This window comes from Drosophila gunungcola (genome assembly GCF_025200985.1).
Source record: "Drosophila gunungcola strain Sukarami chromosome X unlocalized genomic scaffold, Dgunungcola_SK_2 000046F, whole genome shotgun sequence".
Taxonomy (NCBI): Eukaryota; Metazoa; Arthropoda; class Insecta; order Diptera; family Drosophilidae; genus Drosophila; species Drosophila gunungcola.
In genome coordinates, this window is record NW_026453192.1 from 432,412 (window position 1) to 452,942 (window position 20,531).

At 39.5% G+C, this 20,531-nt stretch overlaps 1 protein-coding gene across 3 annotated transcripts in view; it reads left to right on the forward strand.

Annotated features, from left to right (window-relative positions):
* The window catches only part of LOC128260962 (uncharacterized), an 83,688-nt gene that overhangs the window by 58,353 nt on the left and 4,804 nt on the right, over positions 1–20,531 (forward strand). For all 3 annotated transcript variants that reach the window (XM_052994340.1, XM_052994341.1, XM_052994342.1), the window contains exons 2-4: positions 6,258–6,331; positions 18,013–18,125; positions 18,517–18,714. In XM_052994340.1, coding sequence (XP_052850300.1) covers positions 18,056–18,125; positions 18,517–18,714 — 268 coding nt within the window. In that variant the 5' untranslated portion in view covers positions 6,258–6,331; positions 18,013–18,055. The remainder of the gene's footprint in view (positions 1–6,257; positions 6,332–18,012; positions 18,126–18,516; positions 18,715–20,531) is intronic.

Genomic DNA, 20,531 nt, shown 5'->3' on the forward strand with positions numbered 1-20,531 from the left:
TTTGCTTACAAATTTTTTCCACTTTTATTTCATGGTTGAAAAAATAAATTCCAAATTAAGGCAATGGTTTTATTTATTTTTTTTGTGTGCTTCCATTCCTTGGGATTTATTAATGTTACAGAAAAGTGCTCAATTATAGCCAAGCCCTTGCAAAAACGGAACTTTTGCCTCTTATTAATTTATAATTTCCTTTTGCGACTTTTCTCCATCGTTAAGTTATTGCAAGTGTAAACAGGAGTAGAAAAGTGGGTGGTGCATAATGGGTGGTTTATTGCTGGCAGGTCAAAGAAAACGAAGGAAAAGCAGCCAGCGGCTATGAAGTGGCAACTGGACTGAACGTCGCCGCCTGCCATTGACGCCTCGTCAGCTTCTTGATTTATGCTCCTCCACTTCTGACCCACCAAACACCATGCACCACCGACACCAAGACCACCACCACCACCACCACCACTACGTCACCATCCGATAAATGAGCGTGAAAAATGTAGGAAAAAACTGCTGCTAAATTCGCTCGGGGGTTTAACACAGCCGGGGGGCAATTAAAACACAAAAATGCATTCGTATGCGCTCACGAAACAAATGCGATGGGATTTTTCCGGTGGGTGGTGTGGGTGGCTGATGGGGGCAATCGTGTTGAATGACGACGCCTGAAGCCAGGTCCGTTGGTCCGGGATCCGGAGTCCATAGTCCGGAGTCGATGCACTTGGCAAAAAATGTTCTGATAAAATCAAGAGCATAAGTATCGCATGACCATGATTTTTCATACATTGTTTTGTTGTTGAGCAACGAGGTTTATTACTCTTAAAATTGCTCAGGAAAAGTACTGTTTTCAAATTGGCATTAAGATATTATTGCTTGGGATATTCATAAAGATTTTTCTACTAGCTTTTAAATTTAAGAATAGTAACTTTACGATTTGAAGCGCTTTTAAAACGAAACTTTTTAGGAGGAGGGTTAGTTTTCTTAAATATTCTTACTTTATTGTGGTTGCTCTGAATTTCTGGCAGTGTGCTTCGTTCAGTCCGGAATGGATTAACATGTTGGCCGCACGGGGCTCATTAAGTGCGTCGTTGACGTTTTTCGTCGTCCTTCGTCCTTCGTCACTGGCTTCAGCGAATGACTGAGTGCGCCCCAGTGGCTGCGGCAGGGGGGTTTTTTGAGGGGGCGGGGGGGGGCGAACTTAAGCGCTGGGACTCCGGTTATGTGTGCTTAGAGCGCACATCAAATAACAAATTAACGATGACGACGCCACAGGAGCCGCAATCATTTTTACTTGTTTCCTTTTTGATTTGTTTCCGTTTTCCGTGTTTTTCTCTTTTTTTCTCCCTTTCTTCTCCCTCTTTTCTCCTGTTTTTTCTGCCCTTTCCCTCCCGATAAAAGCTTGCAAATATTTGCACTCGCTGAATGAATGATTTGAATGAATAACTCAGTTGGACTAATGATGAGTGCGGTTAACGTATCGAAAATTGCACTGAGTGGGTTAAAGAGCCTCTGGAAAATGGCGTAATATTAATACGAGCAGAATTTCAAGGGAGTTAGGTTAATAAAACATAGCGCAAAGGCTTAATTGGGTGACGGTACATATTAATCATCAGTTTTTTTTGCCTAGAATGTTTTTTACAGAGTTTGAACTTTATTAATTATTCAATACTGACAGCATTTTATTATAAGTTTATAACTAAACAATTCAAATTTATATTTAAATTTATTTTCTTATACTTATTTTATAATGTAATATATAGGTAATGTATAAAGATATAAATGTATTATATTTAATCCAATATTAAATATTCAAGTTAATTTTCATTTTTAAGGTTTTAGTTTTTTTGTTTATACTGACTAGTACAATTTATATTTCCGTTAATACTCGATGCGCCCACTTGAGACACTGCACTTGGATAATGGCCCAGTGCTTATGCCAATTGATAATTAGATTTGTGTGGTCTCCATCATCCGGGGGACATAGCCCGACCGATAAGTCTGAATGGGTCTGAATACAAATCGACAGAGTTTGCCCTCACTCGACAATCGTTCCACATGGAGCGTGACGAAGTCGCCCAACCACTAACTCTCTCTCGATTCAAATCCTCCCCCAATCTTGTCCTGATCCAGATGCCAGGCTCCTCCTGGCAGCAGGGTCCTTCGTCCTTCGTCCTTCGTCCTGCATCCTTCTGCTTACGACTCATTTGCGTTTGGCGCCCGTAAAGCAATTATGACCCAATTGGTTTGGCTTTGGTTTGCATTTCCCTTCAATCCACGCTCCCACATCCACCGCCCACTCCTTGTCGTGTGTTTAACCTGATTTGTGCTCAACTGTCATGCCCGCTATGCATGTACACTGCAAGAAAACTGATAATTCCTAGAAATGTAGGGTAGCTGAGAAAAATCATTCTCATTGTCTATTAATCAAAATTATATTTCTATTAATGGAAAATAGTAAATGAACGTCAAAAGACCTTTAAGAATAAGAATTTAACCTATGCTAAAAATGTAAGTTTTTTTACATTTAGTTTAATTGTTGAAAAATAGCACATTGCTAACTAATTTCAACTTAATTAATTCGTTAGCTTGTTTTTTATTATTCATTCCAAAGCAAATGTCTTCATACATTTTGATATTTTAAAGAGACCATAAATCAACATTGATACAGCATTTGGTTGCTATTTACACCTAATAGAAATATTTCTGAATTACTGTTTAATTATTTCTGGCAGTGTAAGCATGCAGCAATATAAGTAAGTGTTCCTGTAAGTCTGGCCATGTGAATTCAGTGTGTGAGTGTGTGTAACTGGCCATGGACGTGCCCTGATAACAGCGGAGTGGGGGTTGAATCGGGGATGGGATGCGAAACCGAATGCGGGTGGATCTCTCGCCTTGCGTCTCTTAACCCAGTCCTCCCAGTTCTCCCTCCCTTTGTGCATGATGCAATGAAATTATCACTTTCAATTGCAATTGCCACACACTCGCCAATTCAGAGGGTGAGTGGCAGGGGCAGGGGCAGGGGCAGGAGCAGGGGATGAGGCAGGGACGGCGGCCGAGGGTCTTCAGAGGGGTGAAGCAGCCAGATTGAAGAGGCTTTGGGCAGGTGTTGAGTGCACGTAGCTCAGGTATGGTCGCTTTTATGTCTGCACGTGTGCAACCCACTCACTCTAACTTGCCAGACCCCATCACGCCCCCTTTTAAGACCTAACTCCTTGGTCCTTAGTCTTCCTCTAGCGGGGCTGTTTCTAAAATCTTTATAGATTTCGAAAATCTTTTTATGGCCTTTAGAGTGAGCCGTAAAAATATTTTATATTTATTCCGTTTGACTTGCAGCGAAAAAAAAAAACAAATCAGATATAAAAACTTTATTCGGCTAACCCGAAAGTAAGCAATAAAATGCTTCTGAATAGTGGCAAATTTATAATGTTCCTTGGTTTTTAAGTTCGTCTTTATTTTACAGTTTTGTGTTGAATATCAACAATTAATATATTGCAATAGCGAAAATATGTAGCCAATCATATCTTATTTAGTTACGTTGAATTCAAATACCCATGTTTTACTTCCACTTTTAATTCATTTTTTTTTATGTAAAAAACTAAACTGTAATGGTAGTTTAATTACTTAAGGGCGTGATAGTAATCACATTAAATAATGATAACACCAGAGTGCAGAGTATTTTGCAGCCAGGTAAGCCTTGAAATGAGTTTTAAACACGCGTTTAAATCAGGAACATCCTGTCGTCTCCGTATCCTGTTTTCCCTGTTGAAATTGGACTTTTTGTTTAATTTTTAGCTCGTTTCGCAGTGTGCGCCATTTGCATTGCATACTTTTGTGCGTTGCCTTAATTTAATTGCAACGCTGTCGCAGGACGACGATGGACTCCAAATCGGAGAGATGGGAGCGACCCAAGCCTCAAGTTTTTGGGGCGGGCAGGAGCTGTCCTTTTGTGTGACATACCAACTGTGGACTGCCTGCTGTTGACTGAAAGATATATGATGCCAAGCTCAAAAGGCGAAATTCGCTGCTCTTTTTAGGAACACTTTCCCCATCCTTCCTCCGTTTCCGTTCCCGTTCAAATTTATATACATATACATATACACATACATATATATTTTCTTTGTCTCTGTGTGTGCCATTTTGTGCAAATTAAATTCTTTGCTCTTTGCTCCGCTTCCATTTGTTGTTGTTATTCTGCGTTTTTTTTTTAGCAGTGTTTCCATTTAACTAAGTTCTTAATCAGGCAGCCCCTTGACAACTGTCACTGGCAGGACATTATATGGGCGGGAAGGGACCCCGCGGGGCGCTGACCCATTAAGAAAAATGTGCAAATGGAGCATATATGCATAGAATTTCGTATCAGTCAAAGAAAGCATTTCTTTATTCATTTAAATATTAAAAGTTGTTCCCCTAAATATTTGCGTGTTTCAAATAAAGCCCTACTGAAGTCTGATCCTTTGCAACTTGATTCACGGTATTTGGGTGTGAGACGAGCATAAAGATTATTTTTAATAAATATAGCTTACAGTTCAAAGCAAGGAAATAATAATTAAATACAAATTTGAGTTCTCGTAGCTTATAAGGCTTTTAATTAAATTCCCGATCGATTGGCGTTTTAAATCAAACATTTTTATTATTTTCTTGATCTTGAAAAGATCTGTAACTTTGCTAAGACAATGCAAATAATAGTTGACATTTAAAATAAAATTCCCTCTGAATCTGGTTATAAAGTTCCCGATCAATTGGCACTTAAATTTGATAATTTTGTTTCCATTTTTGCATAAACAACAACCAGTTTTTTTTATTTTCGAAAAAAAATTGTCCCCTATTAAAAATTTAAAAATTGAGGCAAAAATTATTAGCTGGAAAGCAGACAGAAAGTGATGGAAAACGATATCCTAACAGTCAGTTCTGTATCCTTGGGTCACATTTTGGCCATTTTTAAGAAGAAATTCCTACAAAATTTGTTTTTTTTGTTTTGCCAACAAATTCAATTAATCAAGTCAAGTGTTTCAGCAGGATTTTTCCTTGGAAGTTATTGTGAAACGCATAATCCCATATTTTATTGCCTTCTGTCATCTAATTAATAGTCTCAGCAAAATATTAATCACAGCAGCAGAAGCAATTTAATAGACTTTCGTTTAATTGGCGCACAACTAATTTTTACGCTCGCCAACTAATTTCAATTTCAATTGTTAAACTTTGCTCACTTTCTCCAGCAGTGGCGTCTCGCTCGCTCACCGCTATTCCTGTCTCTTTCTGCGGCAGCCTAGTTTCAATTTGCTGTTGTTGTTGTTGTTGTGCTTTGTTTTGCATATTGCATTGTGGCGCCACCCCTCACTTTTTCAACCCTTTGGCTTTTTAATGAGCTGCAGGAATAGTTTTTTGCTGCCGCTGCTTCTTGGCTTTGTTGTTGTCCTGGCCTTGCGCCCATTTCCCCCGAAAAGGGGGCGTGGCGTGGCGCGGCGGGTCGGGGCGGGGTGGTGTTGGCGTACGACCCTTGTCGCAGTTTTTATACTTTGGCGGCTCATTAGCGGGTCAGCGTCCCCTAGGGCTAGAACTACTTCTCCTCCATTTCCATTTCCATTCCCATTTCCATATACCCTAGCCCTTTTCCTTTTCCCATCCTTCCGCCTTTCCTATTTTCATATCCTCACCTTTTTTTTGCCGAGAGATTTTCCCTTAGTCATCTTTGGCAATGGGAAATTTTGTATCTTGTCCGCAATGCTGACAAAAGCAAAAGTGTTCAACAGGAAAGCGATTCTCACATGGGCTAGTCGCCCCATCTCTTTCCCGCATGCTAGCCCCGTCTCCTTCTTTTGTTTAGCTCTTGCCATCTCCCTCGCGCACTCTGTGTGTGTTGTCGCTGATAGCGCAAAAACTGTCAGATGATTATCGGAACTGGGGAACGCCTTTTGTCAACTTTATAAACGAGCTCATCTCGGCATGACGAAAGACTTGGACGCAGGCACGTCCATATCACAGGGGCCACCCAAAACACACACAGAGAAACACGCACATGTCTTGAGGAGCTGTGGTCCAATATCCGGCGGAAAATGGGGAAATCAGTTGAGAAACCCCAAAACAATTTTAAAAGAATTTACAAAAATATTTGAAACTGAAAGGATTAAGTAACCGGCTTAAACATTTAAATAAACTCTATAAATATATAAAGGATATTGTCCAATTTAACAATCATTTAAATAAATAAATCTTTTATATTTGGAATTTGTATAACTGCTTTGCATTAAATTTTAAATATTTTAATTTATTTTCAGGTAAGGAAAATTCGAGAATCTAGAAGAAAAATTTGCCATTTTGCATTCAGTTTTAAGTGACCTACTTTCAAAATGTAAGTTAACTAAAACCAATATTGTTATTTTCGTGTGTGATTAAATTAACATGGTTTTATGAAAATGCTAAGTACATGCAAATCAATATATATTATTCATATACCAATTAGGTACGTGCAAATATCTAAGAATGTTGATATTCAATTTATTAAAGTTTAATAAAATTTTCGGAATAAATGTTCTGAATATTTATTATTTTCTTGAATATTACAATTTTTTTAAAGCATTTTAATTAATGTGCTGAATCGAATTCATTTAAGTATTGTCTGTTTTTGCGTCACGGCTTGTGGGCTTTAACCCTTGCGTCCTGATCCTGGATCATGTATTTGCCTCCTGCCACGAACCCTTTGCACACTTTGCCCGTTTCTGTTTGACTTGTTTGCTGGCGTTCTTTTCTTGGCCACCCCCCTGTTGCCATAACCCTCCCTTGCCCCAGCCCCTGCCCCTGCCCCTGCCCCTGCCCCTGCCCCTTAACCCATACCCGTTCCCAGGGGGGATGGCTGCTGTTAATTGGCTGCCACAATTTGACTTTTTGTCGCCTATCGGGCAAATAGAATCAGTTCCGGCGGGCAGGTCCGTGGGCGACATCATCATTTTCATTTTTCCCCCAACCCCCAACCCCCGACCACCGATTTTCCGACGTCCTGATGTCCTGATGTCCTGGTGCCCCGCCCCCCTCCTTGGCCATGTTTTCTTCCGCCTTCGTGTGTGCGTGACTATCGAGCTGTGCGGCAGTTTTGCATGGGAAATTGAAAATTTTCACTTGCTGTTTGTGTAGTCGACGAAAGCGGATCCCTACTCACGAAAATCGAGAGAAGTTTGCCGAAAACACAAAAACAAAAAAAGTGAAGGAAAATTAGGAAGTTTAGACAAGGGTGCTTCCTTGGCTGTCGCTTTTGCTGCTGCTCCTGCCGCGTCACTCATACGCCACGTGGGCGTGGGCAAACAAATATATAATGCGATTCCCTTTGCCGCTGCGGGAACTGCATTTTAGTGCAATTTTAACAAATTTTACGAGCGTGACTGCTGCCACAGGGGCTTTGCCTTGATGATTTGATTTTTTCGCTTTGTATGCCCCAGCTGCAATTCCCATTCCCAACACAACTCCATATATTTGTACAATGTACATACATATATGTATACACATATATATGTATATCTATATATGTGGTGAGGGCATGGGCATTATAAACTTATCATAAAATAAAGTTAGCAGCTATTCAAACCGCAAATTTCTGCAACGACGCGTTATTAAATCAGCAGGTGTGGGAATATGTGTGCACACGTGTAAGAGACCGTGTGGGAAACTTAACAAAAGCAAAAATATTAAAAATGGCGAAAGGCTGAAGGATAAAAGGAGGAAGAAGCGGGCGCACACACACGTGCCCAAAATGCAGGCAGCTGCACAAAATGGCTGCGACGAAACAGAAAATGGGAACAAGCAGAACGAAAAGTCAATTTGCTGCGGAGTAAGTGGCGGGAATAGAACGGCGAATACCCTTTATTAAAGGTACTAAACAAAAAGAAAAACCAAATTTCCAAATCAAAAATACAATTTTGTTCCTTTTCAAATATTATTGTAACATTTATAATTATTTTCTTTTACCAAAAAATATATAAATCTAAATAAATTGGTTAACTAAAATATCAAAGCTGGAAAACTTTGAATCTATTAATGAACAAGTTAAATGATTTTAAAGATGGAAAGCTTAAAAAACCTCAACGCTCTTGATTTATTTTTAAGTAACTTATGAGTAGACTTCGGATTATACTTTAAACTATATTCTTAATAATTGGTTTTTTGCGATCTTTATTTGAAAACAAATTTATATTTTTGTATAAAACCATAAATCTCAAATCTAAATTTGAAATTATAAAAATATTCAATTATTTTAAAAATCGCTTTAAATTCTTTGAAATATGATTTGCCACAAAATCTAATGTCGTTTTATTATTATTTAAATATATAATGATTTTTGAAATAGGAACATCTCTATCACAAATGTATAAATGAAAACTTAAATTAAGGTAATCCGCAAATACCGTTCTATTCAGTAAAAACCAACTGAATATTAGCTCGCACATAATAGTCCTGCTTTAACCGGAATTTCATAAAAAATTAATGTATTCTTGTTTGGCACGTGAAAAGATCGGTGGGGATATATGCTCCATTGTTGAGGGTATTCAAAGGTAGAAAGGTATGGGGGTATATATGGGGGGAATATTCAAGAGGGACGGCAACGGGTTGGTAAGCAGCGTTGTCAAGCCAAAAGCAGCAGCGTTGACATTTTCTCAACTTAATTAATTTTGCAACTACCCCGGCTAATACGCACGCACACTCGTGCCAGCCATTCATATACTGATATGTACATACATATACATATACATATATAAATTACATATATATATGTGTGTGTGTGTGTGTACGTTCCCTTTGACTGGCACTTTGTTTAGTTTTGGCTCGCATTTTGGCGCTTGATTAAATTTTGAGCGCGATTTCGGCAGGGGTTTGGGGTTGGGCATAAATATTTCCGATTTCAATTTTCAGTTTCAATTAAATTGGAAATTGCGGCGATAAATTAAATCAGCTTGAGACTGTCAAAGGATTTCAATTACGCAACGAAATGAGTTGATGATCGGCATGGAGTTTCGCTTGCATGATTTATGCCCGGATTCGTAGCGTGGTCCTTGGCATTGACTTCATAAGGACTTTATTAGTAAATAAAATGCCATAAAATATAAACAGCCAGGCAAGGGGTTCACAGGGGATTGTGCCGTAGGCCATTGCCCATTGTCCGGGTCCTTGGTCCTTGGTCCTTTATCCTTGCTCCTTCGGCCTTTCTCCGGCACTCAAGTGCTCGTATTCCTCCGCTTTTGTGCACTTGGCCCTGCCACTGCCACTGCCACTGGCACTCCCTGCCACCCAACCCGTCCGTTGGCATTATGCAAATCGCAATGCCACGCCCCCCCCTCTGCCTTGCCTTTCCGGAGCACAAAAGAGTCGGCGGCCCAGCATCTGGAATGTCGATGCACAACAGCAGCAGCAACAGCAGCAACACCAACGGCACGGCAGCAACATCAGCGGCACGGCAGCAACACTGGCAGCATTGGCAGCTATGGCAACGACTTAAGTGGATTACAGCGGCAACTTGTTGGCTGGGTAAAAGGATCCGGAGATCCCCGGGTTCAGTGTTCAATAAACATACCCCCAGAAACCACCAGGATAACCAGGATAACCAGGATAACCGGCAGGACACTTAGGGAAAAACCGCTCTATAGTTGGCAAATCGATCAGAAAACATTTGAAAAGACACAGCACTTGCGTAAAAAATAAAGGCTAAACACTAAAAACGGTTATTCTTGCTTAACCCACTATATTTAAATATATATTTAAATATTTAATATGGCGTGAAAGGTATTCCTTAATATATAGTTGAACACCAATTGATTTGATAACAATAAGCTCTTACTAAAAAAGACATTATAATTCAATTGAAAATAGTCAAATTCATATTTAAAATGTTTTTTTTAAATAAAGACAATTAAAAATGAAATGAGACATGCGTATGGCATATTTAAGAATGACAATAATTGTTATCCTGTTGCCCTTGGCTTCGAATTAGAATTCTATGCCTAATTTCGGGTACCTAATTTTTGCGCCAGTGTGCCGTTTTCGAGTGCAGAGCCTCGAGGAGTTGGTCCGTTGGAGGACAACTGCAGCTCCATTTCCAGCTCATCTGCCTCAGCTCAGTGGGCTCTTTGGGGCTTGTGGATTTTCCATTTAGCACAGCGCCAGGCGACTCCTCGAATCACCGGATTTGGCCGCATCTCCTGCCAAACACTCTACACTTCATCGATATACGCGGCGTATACGCAATGCGGGTGGCTAAAGTGCATCGAATGGGCGGGTGTGTGATTTTCCAGGGACAGCAATTAGCCGAGTAAAGAATGTTGAAGATGTTGAAGCGCTTCAAGAGAGTGAGAGCTGGTCACATAATTTAAAACTCTCGCCCAACTGCAATTTAAACTTTACTTTGCTGCCTTCGTTTGCAACGCGTCGCCAGCGCAGAAATTGTTTTCATTCCTCGTCCTTTGGGTCGTCCTTTCGTCCTGTCATCCTGTCGTCCTCTCGCCCTTAGTTCTTGCCATTCCTTTCTTCATTTTGCGTGTCTGTACTTTTAGCAGTTATGCAGTTGCCTAGCAAATAATAACTTCCGCCTTGGCTGCTTTGACTAAGAAATGAAATGATTACAAAACAAGACCAGGGGAGAAGCGAGTCCAGCTGCTGTGCATTTTATAGCTTAAAGGGAAATTTACATGACTCCAGCCGAAGCTGAAGCTGAAGCTAAAACTGAAACTGAAGCCGAGGCAGAAGTACTATAGAAGTAGAGGCTGGGGCAAACTTTATTACCAGGGAAACTTTGCCGGGTAGAAGTGCACCCGCCGCCGGCTGATAGTTATCCTTATGTACTGCTAATAAGTACAACAAATAACAGCGCCAACAACCATGCCGCAGCGACATAAATAAATAACATTCATTTCCGCCCCCAGGCCGCTTTGAGTAACCCACAGCCCAACCCCCCCTGGGCACTCGAGGGTTAAGCGAGCGAGCGAGCAACAAGGCAGCCCCGCCCACTTGATAGTTTTCCCAACCGAATCCCAAGCCCACTCATTGCCAGTCGATGGAGCGCGAGCGACTGGAGAGTCCTCCAAAAGTTTCCTCAAGTTGATCGAAAAATAAAGCGCGGATAGTAGTGGATAGTGGCGAAACAATGGGCCACATCGGAGATGCTGGCGCCCTCCGATTCATTATGTTGTGTGACAACTCTTTTGGGCCAGCAATCATCCAGTGATTGTCTGCAAAAAGTCAACGAAGTGGTTCTAACTACATTTGTTGCTTGCAAAAGTGGTTTGCAAAGACCGAAAGCCTTTGTGTTGATTTATTGCTGACTTTAATACTAATTTCAAATGATTTACAACAATAATTAAAGAAATCAGCTATTACTTTCTTAACAAATTCACGAAAGGCAATTTTATTTTATTTTAAAAGTATATAAAGTAAAGCCAAACTCCTTGTCTTAAACGCATTAAACATAAATTCATTGATATCCAATTAAATGGAATACGGTTCTCCGATTATATGAGCAAACAAAGCATTAACCCTAAGACCTTGCCCAAATCGCATCGGTATCTGATACCATTCAGTTGGGCGAATGGTTCGCTTACATTTGACCCCTGAAAACTACTCATGTGAGTGGTGCCTTTCAGCAGTTTTCAATGGCCAGTTATTTGGAGATGTAAAGTCCAGGAGCAGCTGCTGCTCCACCACCACATCGCTTTCCCCTTTTGGTCATTAGATTAACTCAATCGCAGTGGCCAGTGACCAAACACCACCCACTGAACCACCCACCGCTCCACCAAACACCACCAAACACCAGCCATCGCTGAGTGTCATGCATTTTTCATGGCCTGCCACGAGCTCAGCTGCTCAACTAAATTAACGAAATCAATCATCATCATCATGGCTGTATGGCACCTGACATACTGAGCAAAATAAACCAAATAATTTATATTTGTAATTTATTAATTTCATGACAAACAAGAAAAACGTATATTCAAAGTTGTCACTAGTCACACAGCTTCATCATTTATATCCATTTACCATCAAATAAAACGAAAACATTTTGATATATGAAGCAATAAAATCATAGAAAGTTTTGGTTAAATTGGTTTTTAACTATTTGCGCAATTTATAAAGGTATTAATGTCGTTCATTGCTTCGACAAAAAAATAAGCTACTCGTTTTTTAATTTGTCTAAATGTATTATGTTAACGATAATGTTATCTTATCTTAAATGTACAAATAGTTTAAACAGGGAAAAATATAAAAGTTGGCCAAAAATGTAACTTTTAAAATATTATAAACTTAATAACTTTATGCAGATATATTGATAGTTTTCTAGTAAAATAGTAAGAAACAATTTTAATTGCTAAGATTTCTAAGAAATTGAGTTATTAATGAAGGTGGTTCTTTTTTTTATGCTTGTGCCAAATCGATAATCCATTTCGTTGCTCATTTCTTGCAGTGCACGATACTCCAGCGGAGCGCCACATGGCGTTGCTCTCACGCTGCGAAATAAAAATAAAATAAAAAATGGCGAGTGCCAAGAAATGCGAGGCCATCATTTTGCTGCTGCCCATACATCATTCGATTGTTCGGGGCCAGTAATTTGTAACCTAATTGAATGCGTAAGCGTTGTGGGGCCCAAATCACGCATACGCCCCATTGAACCGCTCTCAATATGGGTTTCAATTTTGGCTCCAGACTTTTTTAATTATGGCTGCAGTCGGAAACTCTTTGGCAGCTTTTCTTTTGTCGACGCTTTTCCTAGCACACATGCCACGCCCCCCCATCGACCCACGCCCGCCCACTTTTGGCTCTTTATGTGAAGTTTTTAATTAACTGCCTTACAAAGATTTTCCTTCTTCCGGTATTTTTTTTCCATCGCATTTCGTTTTTTTTTTTTTTTATATTTGTGTTGCCTGCCTTTTTGTGATTCGTTGCTGGCCCGGAGCCTGCTCTGGCCACAAATTGACATTTTTTCAGGGAACGGGACGGAATGGGATACCTTTTTGACGTTTTGTCGCCCTCCTATTTTTCGATTTTTTTTTTGCGCTTTGCCACTTTTTTGTAGTTAGCGGACGGAATTTAATAAGCCAGAAATGCGCCAGCCGAACCGAAATATTTTGAAAAATCAGCAAACCCGTCGTGGGTTCGCTAATTAAAGTCACCCTCGGTGGCTAGATATTTTTTTGTTTAAATGCTACACTCAGAGTTAAATAAAATCCAGATTTTTGAGAATTTACTTTGAATATGTTTTTGCAAGTTGAAGAGAAACGGTACGAAGCCAATTTTTCAATAAAAATATTCTATAGTCTATACCGATAAATATAATTTTTTTCTGAAATTTAAAATAAAAAACTTTTGCCTATTTAAATAAAAGTATGTTTGCCTTTTGCTAGATAGGAAATATTCATCCCTCAAAAATCATATGAATGTATTCCTCAAATGTAACTGAAATGTAATTCGCGGCTTAGTTTTTATCTAAGTGTAAAAGCATATGGCTGGGCACGCCTCCACCGCCTTTGGCTAATGACAAATGGTTGTCAGTTTGTCAGTTGGCCGCTGCAACAACTGCAGATAAAAAGCGACCAACTTTTTTTGCACCTATTTTGGCAGGCCAAAAGGGCAAACTGTGGAATTTCCCGGGGACTGGGACAAGTTTTTGAAATGAATTGGAAGTAATGAATGAAGGAATGAAAGAGCGGTGGGCTGGCAAAAGGGTAAGTGGGGAATGTGGGTAAAGTGGGGAAAGTGGCGGAGGCAGCAGCTGCTCGTTGGCCTGTGCAATTAACTGTGAAAATGCTGTCACAATATTTAAAAGTTTTAATTGTTTGTTCAATTGCAATTGCAATTTCAAACTGGCGCCAAACTTTGCACTTTTGTTGTTTTAAACTTGTTCAGCGACTCTCGCTCTCTGATGTCGCCTCTCTGGTCCTTTTGGTCCTAGGCTGCAAAAAAAAAGAAGTAATTTAACATGAATATATCGCATTTCATGGAGTCATACATCACGCGGCAGCGGAGGGTTAAGGAGGCGGCAGGGGGAGGGGCGTGGCATGCCGTCGGGCAAGTGACAGCACTAACATAAACCACAATAATATCCAAAGTCATGAAGGAAGTAACCAAGTGTGAATTTTCGGTTTATGCCTTGCGAACCCAAGCGTTGAAGCGGCGTTGCTGCTGTTTTTCCCCATTCCGAGTCCCCGCCTTTCCCCATTTTCCTCGCTTTTCCGCTTTCCCTTGGGCGGTGCTCGTTGGTGTGGCTTGTTCTCCTTCCTGTTGTCGGTGGGTCAAATGGGTGGGGCCTGGATTTATAGCGTCACTTGGCCACACTGGCGGAGTCCAGTTCGCTACGTTCGCTACAAAAATGTCTGGCGAAAACTTAATAATATTAAACACTATTAAAGGTATTGAGTAAGAAGTGCCTTTTAAATAAAGTAAAATAGCTTGTTGAACATTCTATAAAGGTAAACACATCACAATTTAGTTATTCGTAAGTGTACTACAACACTTTTGTGGCTAACAGCCAACCAAGAAGAGGTGACTTTAGCTTAACATCTATTTTGGTGAAAAAATATGGTGGCATAATAATTTAAAATTGTATTTTGCTAAGACTATTATTTATTTTAAACAAATAACAAAAATAACATTTTATAAAATAAAATTAATTTGGTATTCAGAATTTTATAAAGTTTTATTGTGATGAGCACTAAACTATTGAACTTAAAACTAAGTTTTTTTGTATTGTTTAGCTTTAAGCTTTCTAAAAGTTCTTAATTCCATTCATTTTAAAGCCGATTTAAAAAAAACATTTTTTTTTTCATGCTGTTTAAATATTAACTAAAATATATTTTTTAGTTCCGTATTTATCAAACTATAAAACTATTTGTGTTTATACATATTTTGTATTTAAAAATTTTTGTGTCTTGAGTGACGAGTGCTTATATTTCAAAAAGTACTTTACAAGGCAGCGCACAGTGGAAATCACCGTGGTTTTATTCTCTTGTTTTTTTTTACTTCACCCGCTTGGTCCCTCTGCCCCGCCTTTTTCCGACACCACTGGCCGCTTGGCTGGGCACCCCTTGCAGTTGTTTTATTTGCGCTTCCGTTTCGCGGACAGTTTGCTTTGCTGTTTTTACTTCATTTTTCTTCAGCTCCGCACCCCGTATCTAACTGTCTCTGTTGCTCCTTTTTCGGTCTTGTTTTGTTTTGCTTTTTTTTTTTGTTTCGTTCGTTTACAACAGAAAAATGTTGCAACAAAACATTTACGACGTCATCGTTTCACAATTTTCGTACTGCGACCCCCCTTTTGCTCACTTTCTCGCTGTCCTAGAATCGTTGTTTTGTGTTTCTGTGTGTTGTGTCTTGAAATAAAAATTGTTGTTGCCGCTCTCGTTCTTCATGTTGTTGTACAAGGTCCGCCCACGCGACCATCTACTCCCCCCCCTCCCGCCTCCCCTCGCTGCTGCTGACGAAAAAAAAACAGCACACACAAAAAATAACAGTGGTAAAAAAAGAGAGGCAAACCTTGTGTCATTTATCATGCATTTCCACTTTTGGCTTCCGTCGACCGGGACGTGGCCCGCACAGACAAATGTACAGGGACAGGCGGACAAACAAACGGACGGACGGACAAGCGGACGAACGGATGGACGGACAGTGGTCGAGTCGAGTTGCGGGCAAGACAGCTGAAATGAAGGCAGCCAGGCGCAAGCTCTTTAAAACAAAAATTTTGGACGGTTAAGGTACCCTGGATAGAGGAAAACTTTTAAGAAAAAACATTAAACGTCGCTCTTAAATATTATTGAGTTTATAAAATTTATATTTATTCGTTAAATGAAGATTCGGGCTTAACTGTTTTACCCACTAAAATGACTTCAGAACTGCTTCACTGAATATCACGGCAAACAGGAAGCACAGCTTGCTGAACTGCTTCTTCCGGAAGCGTGCATGAACTGCTTGCGCACCGGAGCCAGAAGGGGTAGCCCTCAAAAGTAGGCAATGATTTAAAAAACTTTAAAAGCGAAACTGTTTAGCATTAAATTAATTTAGTATATATTTGTTCGGCTTTAAGTTAAAATATATTTATTTTTAAAGCAACCAAAAATAGCACAAATCAACGAAATATATTAATTAAAAACCAAAATTAGATTTATCAAAGGGAACACTTGGCAAAACAAAAATAAATTAAATTTATAAGGACATTTAATTACCTTGCTTTTGAATTCCATTGGTTTTAACTAATAACATAAATTGAATTTGTAATATTTGAAATGTATTCACTTTGTTATAGCTAGATTACCCTATGCTACCCCACCAGATGTGGTTTTACATTATGGAAACACCACACCTCTAAATTTGTAGTATTTTTTGTTCGTCTTCTTGGGCCTCTTCATGCATATCTCCGTAGGCGGGGAGATCCGAAAACAAATGAAGCCAGGCACAAATCATAGTCAGACGAACAATTTATGCGTTTTCATTTGCCATAGTCATTCCCAAGGAATTTCCATTTTATGCAAAAAATGACAAAAATCTTTAAGCGGAATTCGAAATTAATCAAAATAAACGAACGTTGAATCCACATCCTCCACGGCTAAGCAACATTTTCCGCTCGTGTCCCCCGACTAAATTGCTAAGTCATTTGCGAAATTTGAATATGGAAATGTTACGAGTGGACAGCGGCCAAGAACGGAAAATTATGAAAAAGTTCTTGAAATTGTTTGATATTGAAACGCGGCAAATATTCCCGACTTGCTGTTGCTGTTCGTTTTCTTTTACCCTCTAAAGGGCAATTGATTAAGGGCCCGGAGGCGGAAAGTGGAAGGGAAGGGGCCGACTGTGATGGAGTGACTGCTCCAGGTGGGCTGACTGGAATGAGTTGACGATTTTCTAGGTACTTGAAGGATGACATGAAAGGCGAACGAAACTTGAAATTTCCAGCTTTCTCATGAATTTTATGGTGTGTATAGCTAAATGGTTTTTATTGTTTTATAATGATAACTTTGCTCCTGTTTCCCAAAAGGACAATGTTTGGTAAAATAAGTTTCCATCGAAAATGTCTTTAATGTTTTTTTTTTGCTTAATACTTGGAAATTTCTTTTCAATACTTGGTTTTGAAACTTGTATTCTTTGTTATTCTTTATCAGATTATTTATTAATTCCTACCTTTTTATATAAAAATATTTTATTTGGTTTATTTGGTCTGGGTTTGCCAAGCTTACAGCTGGGACTTCCTCTCAAACGCGAAGAAGTTGGTTTGCTTGTGGGGATAAAGGTTTTCCCACAGCCGCCTTTGGTATCATGCGGGGATTCGAGTTTCGACTTTTTCTGCCAAACAAATGCGACGCCATTTGGTCTCTCCCCTTCCGCACTTCTCGATTTTCCCTCCCCAACTTGTTCATTTCTCTCTGTGACGCATCGGGACCGCAATGAACTTGAGCCAGCTGTCAATGTGATAAATAAACTTGGCTTGCCAAAAGGGTACAGCCCTCTGGCTCTGCTGCAACATATAAATAATAATCAGGCAGCTGTCTCGCCACAGTGCGTTTCGCAATTGTAAGGCCTCGGTGGCCAGACAGCAAAACAAAAAAAAAAAAAGACGAAATGTGGAGAACATCTAGATATGGATGTCTTTGGACAAGTCTAAGAGTTGCCAGAGAATTTTTAAATATAGAGCCAATACTATATGTTTTTGGTTGTCACATTTTCGGGTTTTAGTTACTCTATTAAATATACATATATTTCGAATTGAAGTACCCTGAAGCTTTCATCAAAACTGTAAGTTTACGACAAACATTACTCAAGAATAATTTAAATTTAAATTCAACTGGCTTACTAAAAGTGTTCTTGAGTAATTATTTTTCAATACCACAAAGCAGACAACCAGAGCGTATTGAAATCAAAACAGAAAACCGAATTGCTTGGTAAACATGCTATGTACTTTTGACAGGTTATTTCAAGCTTATTTTTTCTCGACAAATTGTGAAAAGCTAAACTTATTATAAACTCTTGTGTTATTGTTGGCCAACTGAGAAAATGTATTTTTCTTGTACTTTGTAGTGACTTTTGACAAAAGCGCGGGGCATCTATATCGAGCAACAGGATGCTGGGACTGCCATTGCTGACTCTAGCGGTCCTCGCCAGCTGCGGCTACACCGTGGACGCCTACTCGAGTACGTATACGTGATATTCCGGGCGGCGGGGGCTTTTGGGGTGAGCTGTCGTTTTCCTTTAAAGCCACCGCCTCCCTGTTATTTGTTGTATTGTATAATCAGTAACCCCGAGATAAACACTGATCCACGAGATCGGTGGTGAACGTTTCATGCCTTCATCAACCCCCCACCCCATCATTGACATTATTGAAGCCAGAGGAGATAACCCAAATTTTGTGCAGGCTTATAATTTGTATTTTCTTTTTTTCCGTATGATTTTGACCCACTCCAACACACACACACACACACACACTCACACAATTATACACACTGAATCCCGTTATCCGCAATCCCCGAACCTTGAACCATGAACCCCGTACCCTGAACCTAATCGAATTTCCCGCGGGCGAAGAGTACGGCCGTGGATGCGGGGACATTGGCTGCCTGCCCACCGAGGAGTGCGTCATCACCAGCGACTCGTGCAGCTACAACCAGCGGGATGGCAAGGATTGCGGCAACTATCCCACCTGCAAGCGGCGCTCCGGCGGAGGATCGTCCGCCTCAAACAGCAGCCCTAACTTGGCGGCCAATCCCTCGGCCAATCCGTCAGGTATTTAGCTTGGAATCCCCCACTTGATTACTCATTGTGCGCTTCCCTGGGGGAGTTGTCCAGGCGATTGGCATCGTGTCTCGTATTGCGTATTGCGTATTTTGTATATCGTGTTTCGGGCTTTGGCGACCGGCGATTTGCGATTTACTATTGGCGGCCACTTCTTTTTGGTTCCTCAAAACGAGTTATAAATTTCAACGATTTGTGGCTATAGACAGGGATGTGTGGGGGCAACAAAGCTGACTTCGGCCGCCGAAGATTATAATATTCCTGCAGAGTGGAGAATATTTTATTTTTTAAAAGACAGTTATTGCCCGAATATTTGGGACAATGCTTAGATTTTTGTATATAAAAGGGTAACCAAGACTGTTTCTTATTTAATTCCTTCCGATCTTTCGACCTTTCGATAAAAACACATTCTAGGTTCTGATTATAAAATATTCACTTAATAGTCTGAATCTAGGATCTGATTTTTAGTTTTTAATTAAAAGCTGTTTTGTTATATTTAGGCAGGAAAGAATCACTGATTTATTTGTGTTATTTATTTTTAGCTAATGATGTTTTTTAAATAAAACTACCAGATCATAATGTAAAAATTAAACATTTTAGTTTTATGCAATTTAATGTCGTTTTTTAATTCCGTGTCACTATCACCTATAAATTCAGAGTTCTATTAATTTTAAGTCTCATAAAATTCCAAATACTCTGCAAGGATATGTAATTCCAAATTCTCGAATTTCTTTTTGTTTTTTATGTTTGGTATTAAGTTTTTGTTAAGTTTGCGATCGTTTTTACCTATATACACATATATGCAATATAACCAAATGTAAAATGGCGATCTAACACACAAACACGCACACACACACACACAGCAAGACACTGAGAGCTTATGCTGACTCAATCAATCTAACACTCAATCAATCAATCAATCACTCGCTCGCTCGCTCATTCATCGCCTCATTCGCTAAAGGCTTTCAAATATTCGACCGCTAACCACCCACCCGCCCCCTGCCACTCCCCCTCTCTGCCGCCCACTTCTGCATGTATTAGGAAGTCACAGCACAAAGAGAAAAAGGGCATATCCATGCCAGCTCAATTATATATATTTATGCCACACAAAAATATATCTTCTACCAAAGCCATACAAATATCAAATTTAAAAAATAATTATAATTATTATAGCACTATTACGTGATTTGGCACAAATACGACTCCAAGTTCAATCATTATACAAAATCTCCATATTGATCTTTAGTTTGAATCGTAAACACAGTTTTTTGTGTGATGAATTAAGAGTCACACAGTCTCTAAATGTACAGCTGTGTTCAAAAATGGCAAATGGATAAATGGAAAACTATCTTTTCGAAAGACTTATAGTTCAATAAATAACAAGAGTAAAGTACTGTGCTTTTAGATAAATTAACTTTTTAAATCTATTTCAAATTAATCTCTTAAAAATGTAAAGTAAAATCCACTTGTTTTGCCATTATCTAAAAACTGGAGAATATTATTTCTAGTAAATACAAAATTCGTTTTTTTTTTACTGCATTGTGCAATTATGAAGCATTTCGAATTGTGATACATTTAAATAATGGCCACAAAAGGCCACTTTTCGAGTTGTTATTGGCAGAAGTTTGACCGTTGCTTGAGTTAAAAATGACATTTCTCTCTGTGCTGATCGGAGAGGGAGCTGAAGGGAGGGCAGGCTGGGGCGGGAACATGGCCACATCCAAAACTAACGCTAACAAGAAAACCCGCTCTCTTTTCCCCGCGTGTCACGTGTGCCATCGAACTACTGCCAACTACTAACCACTAAC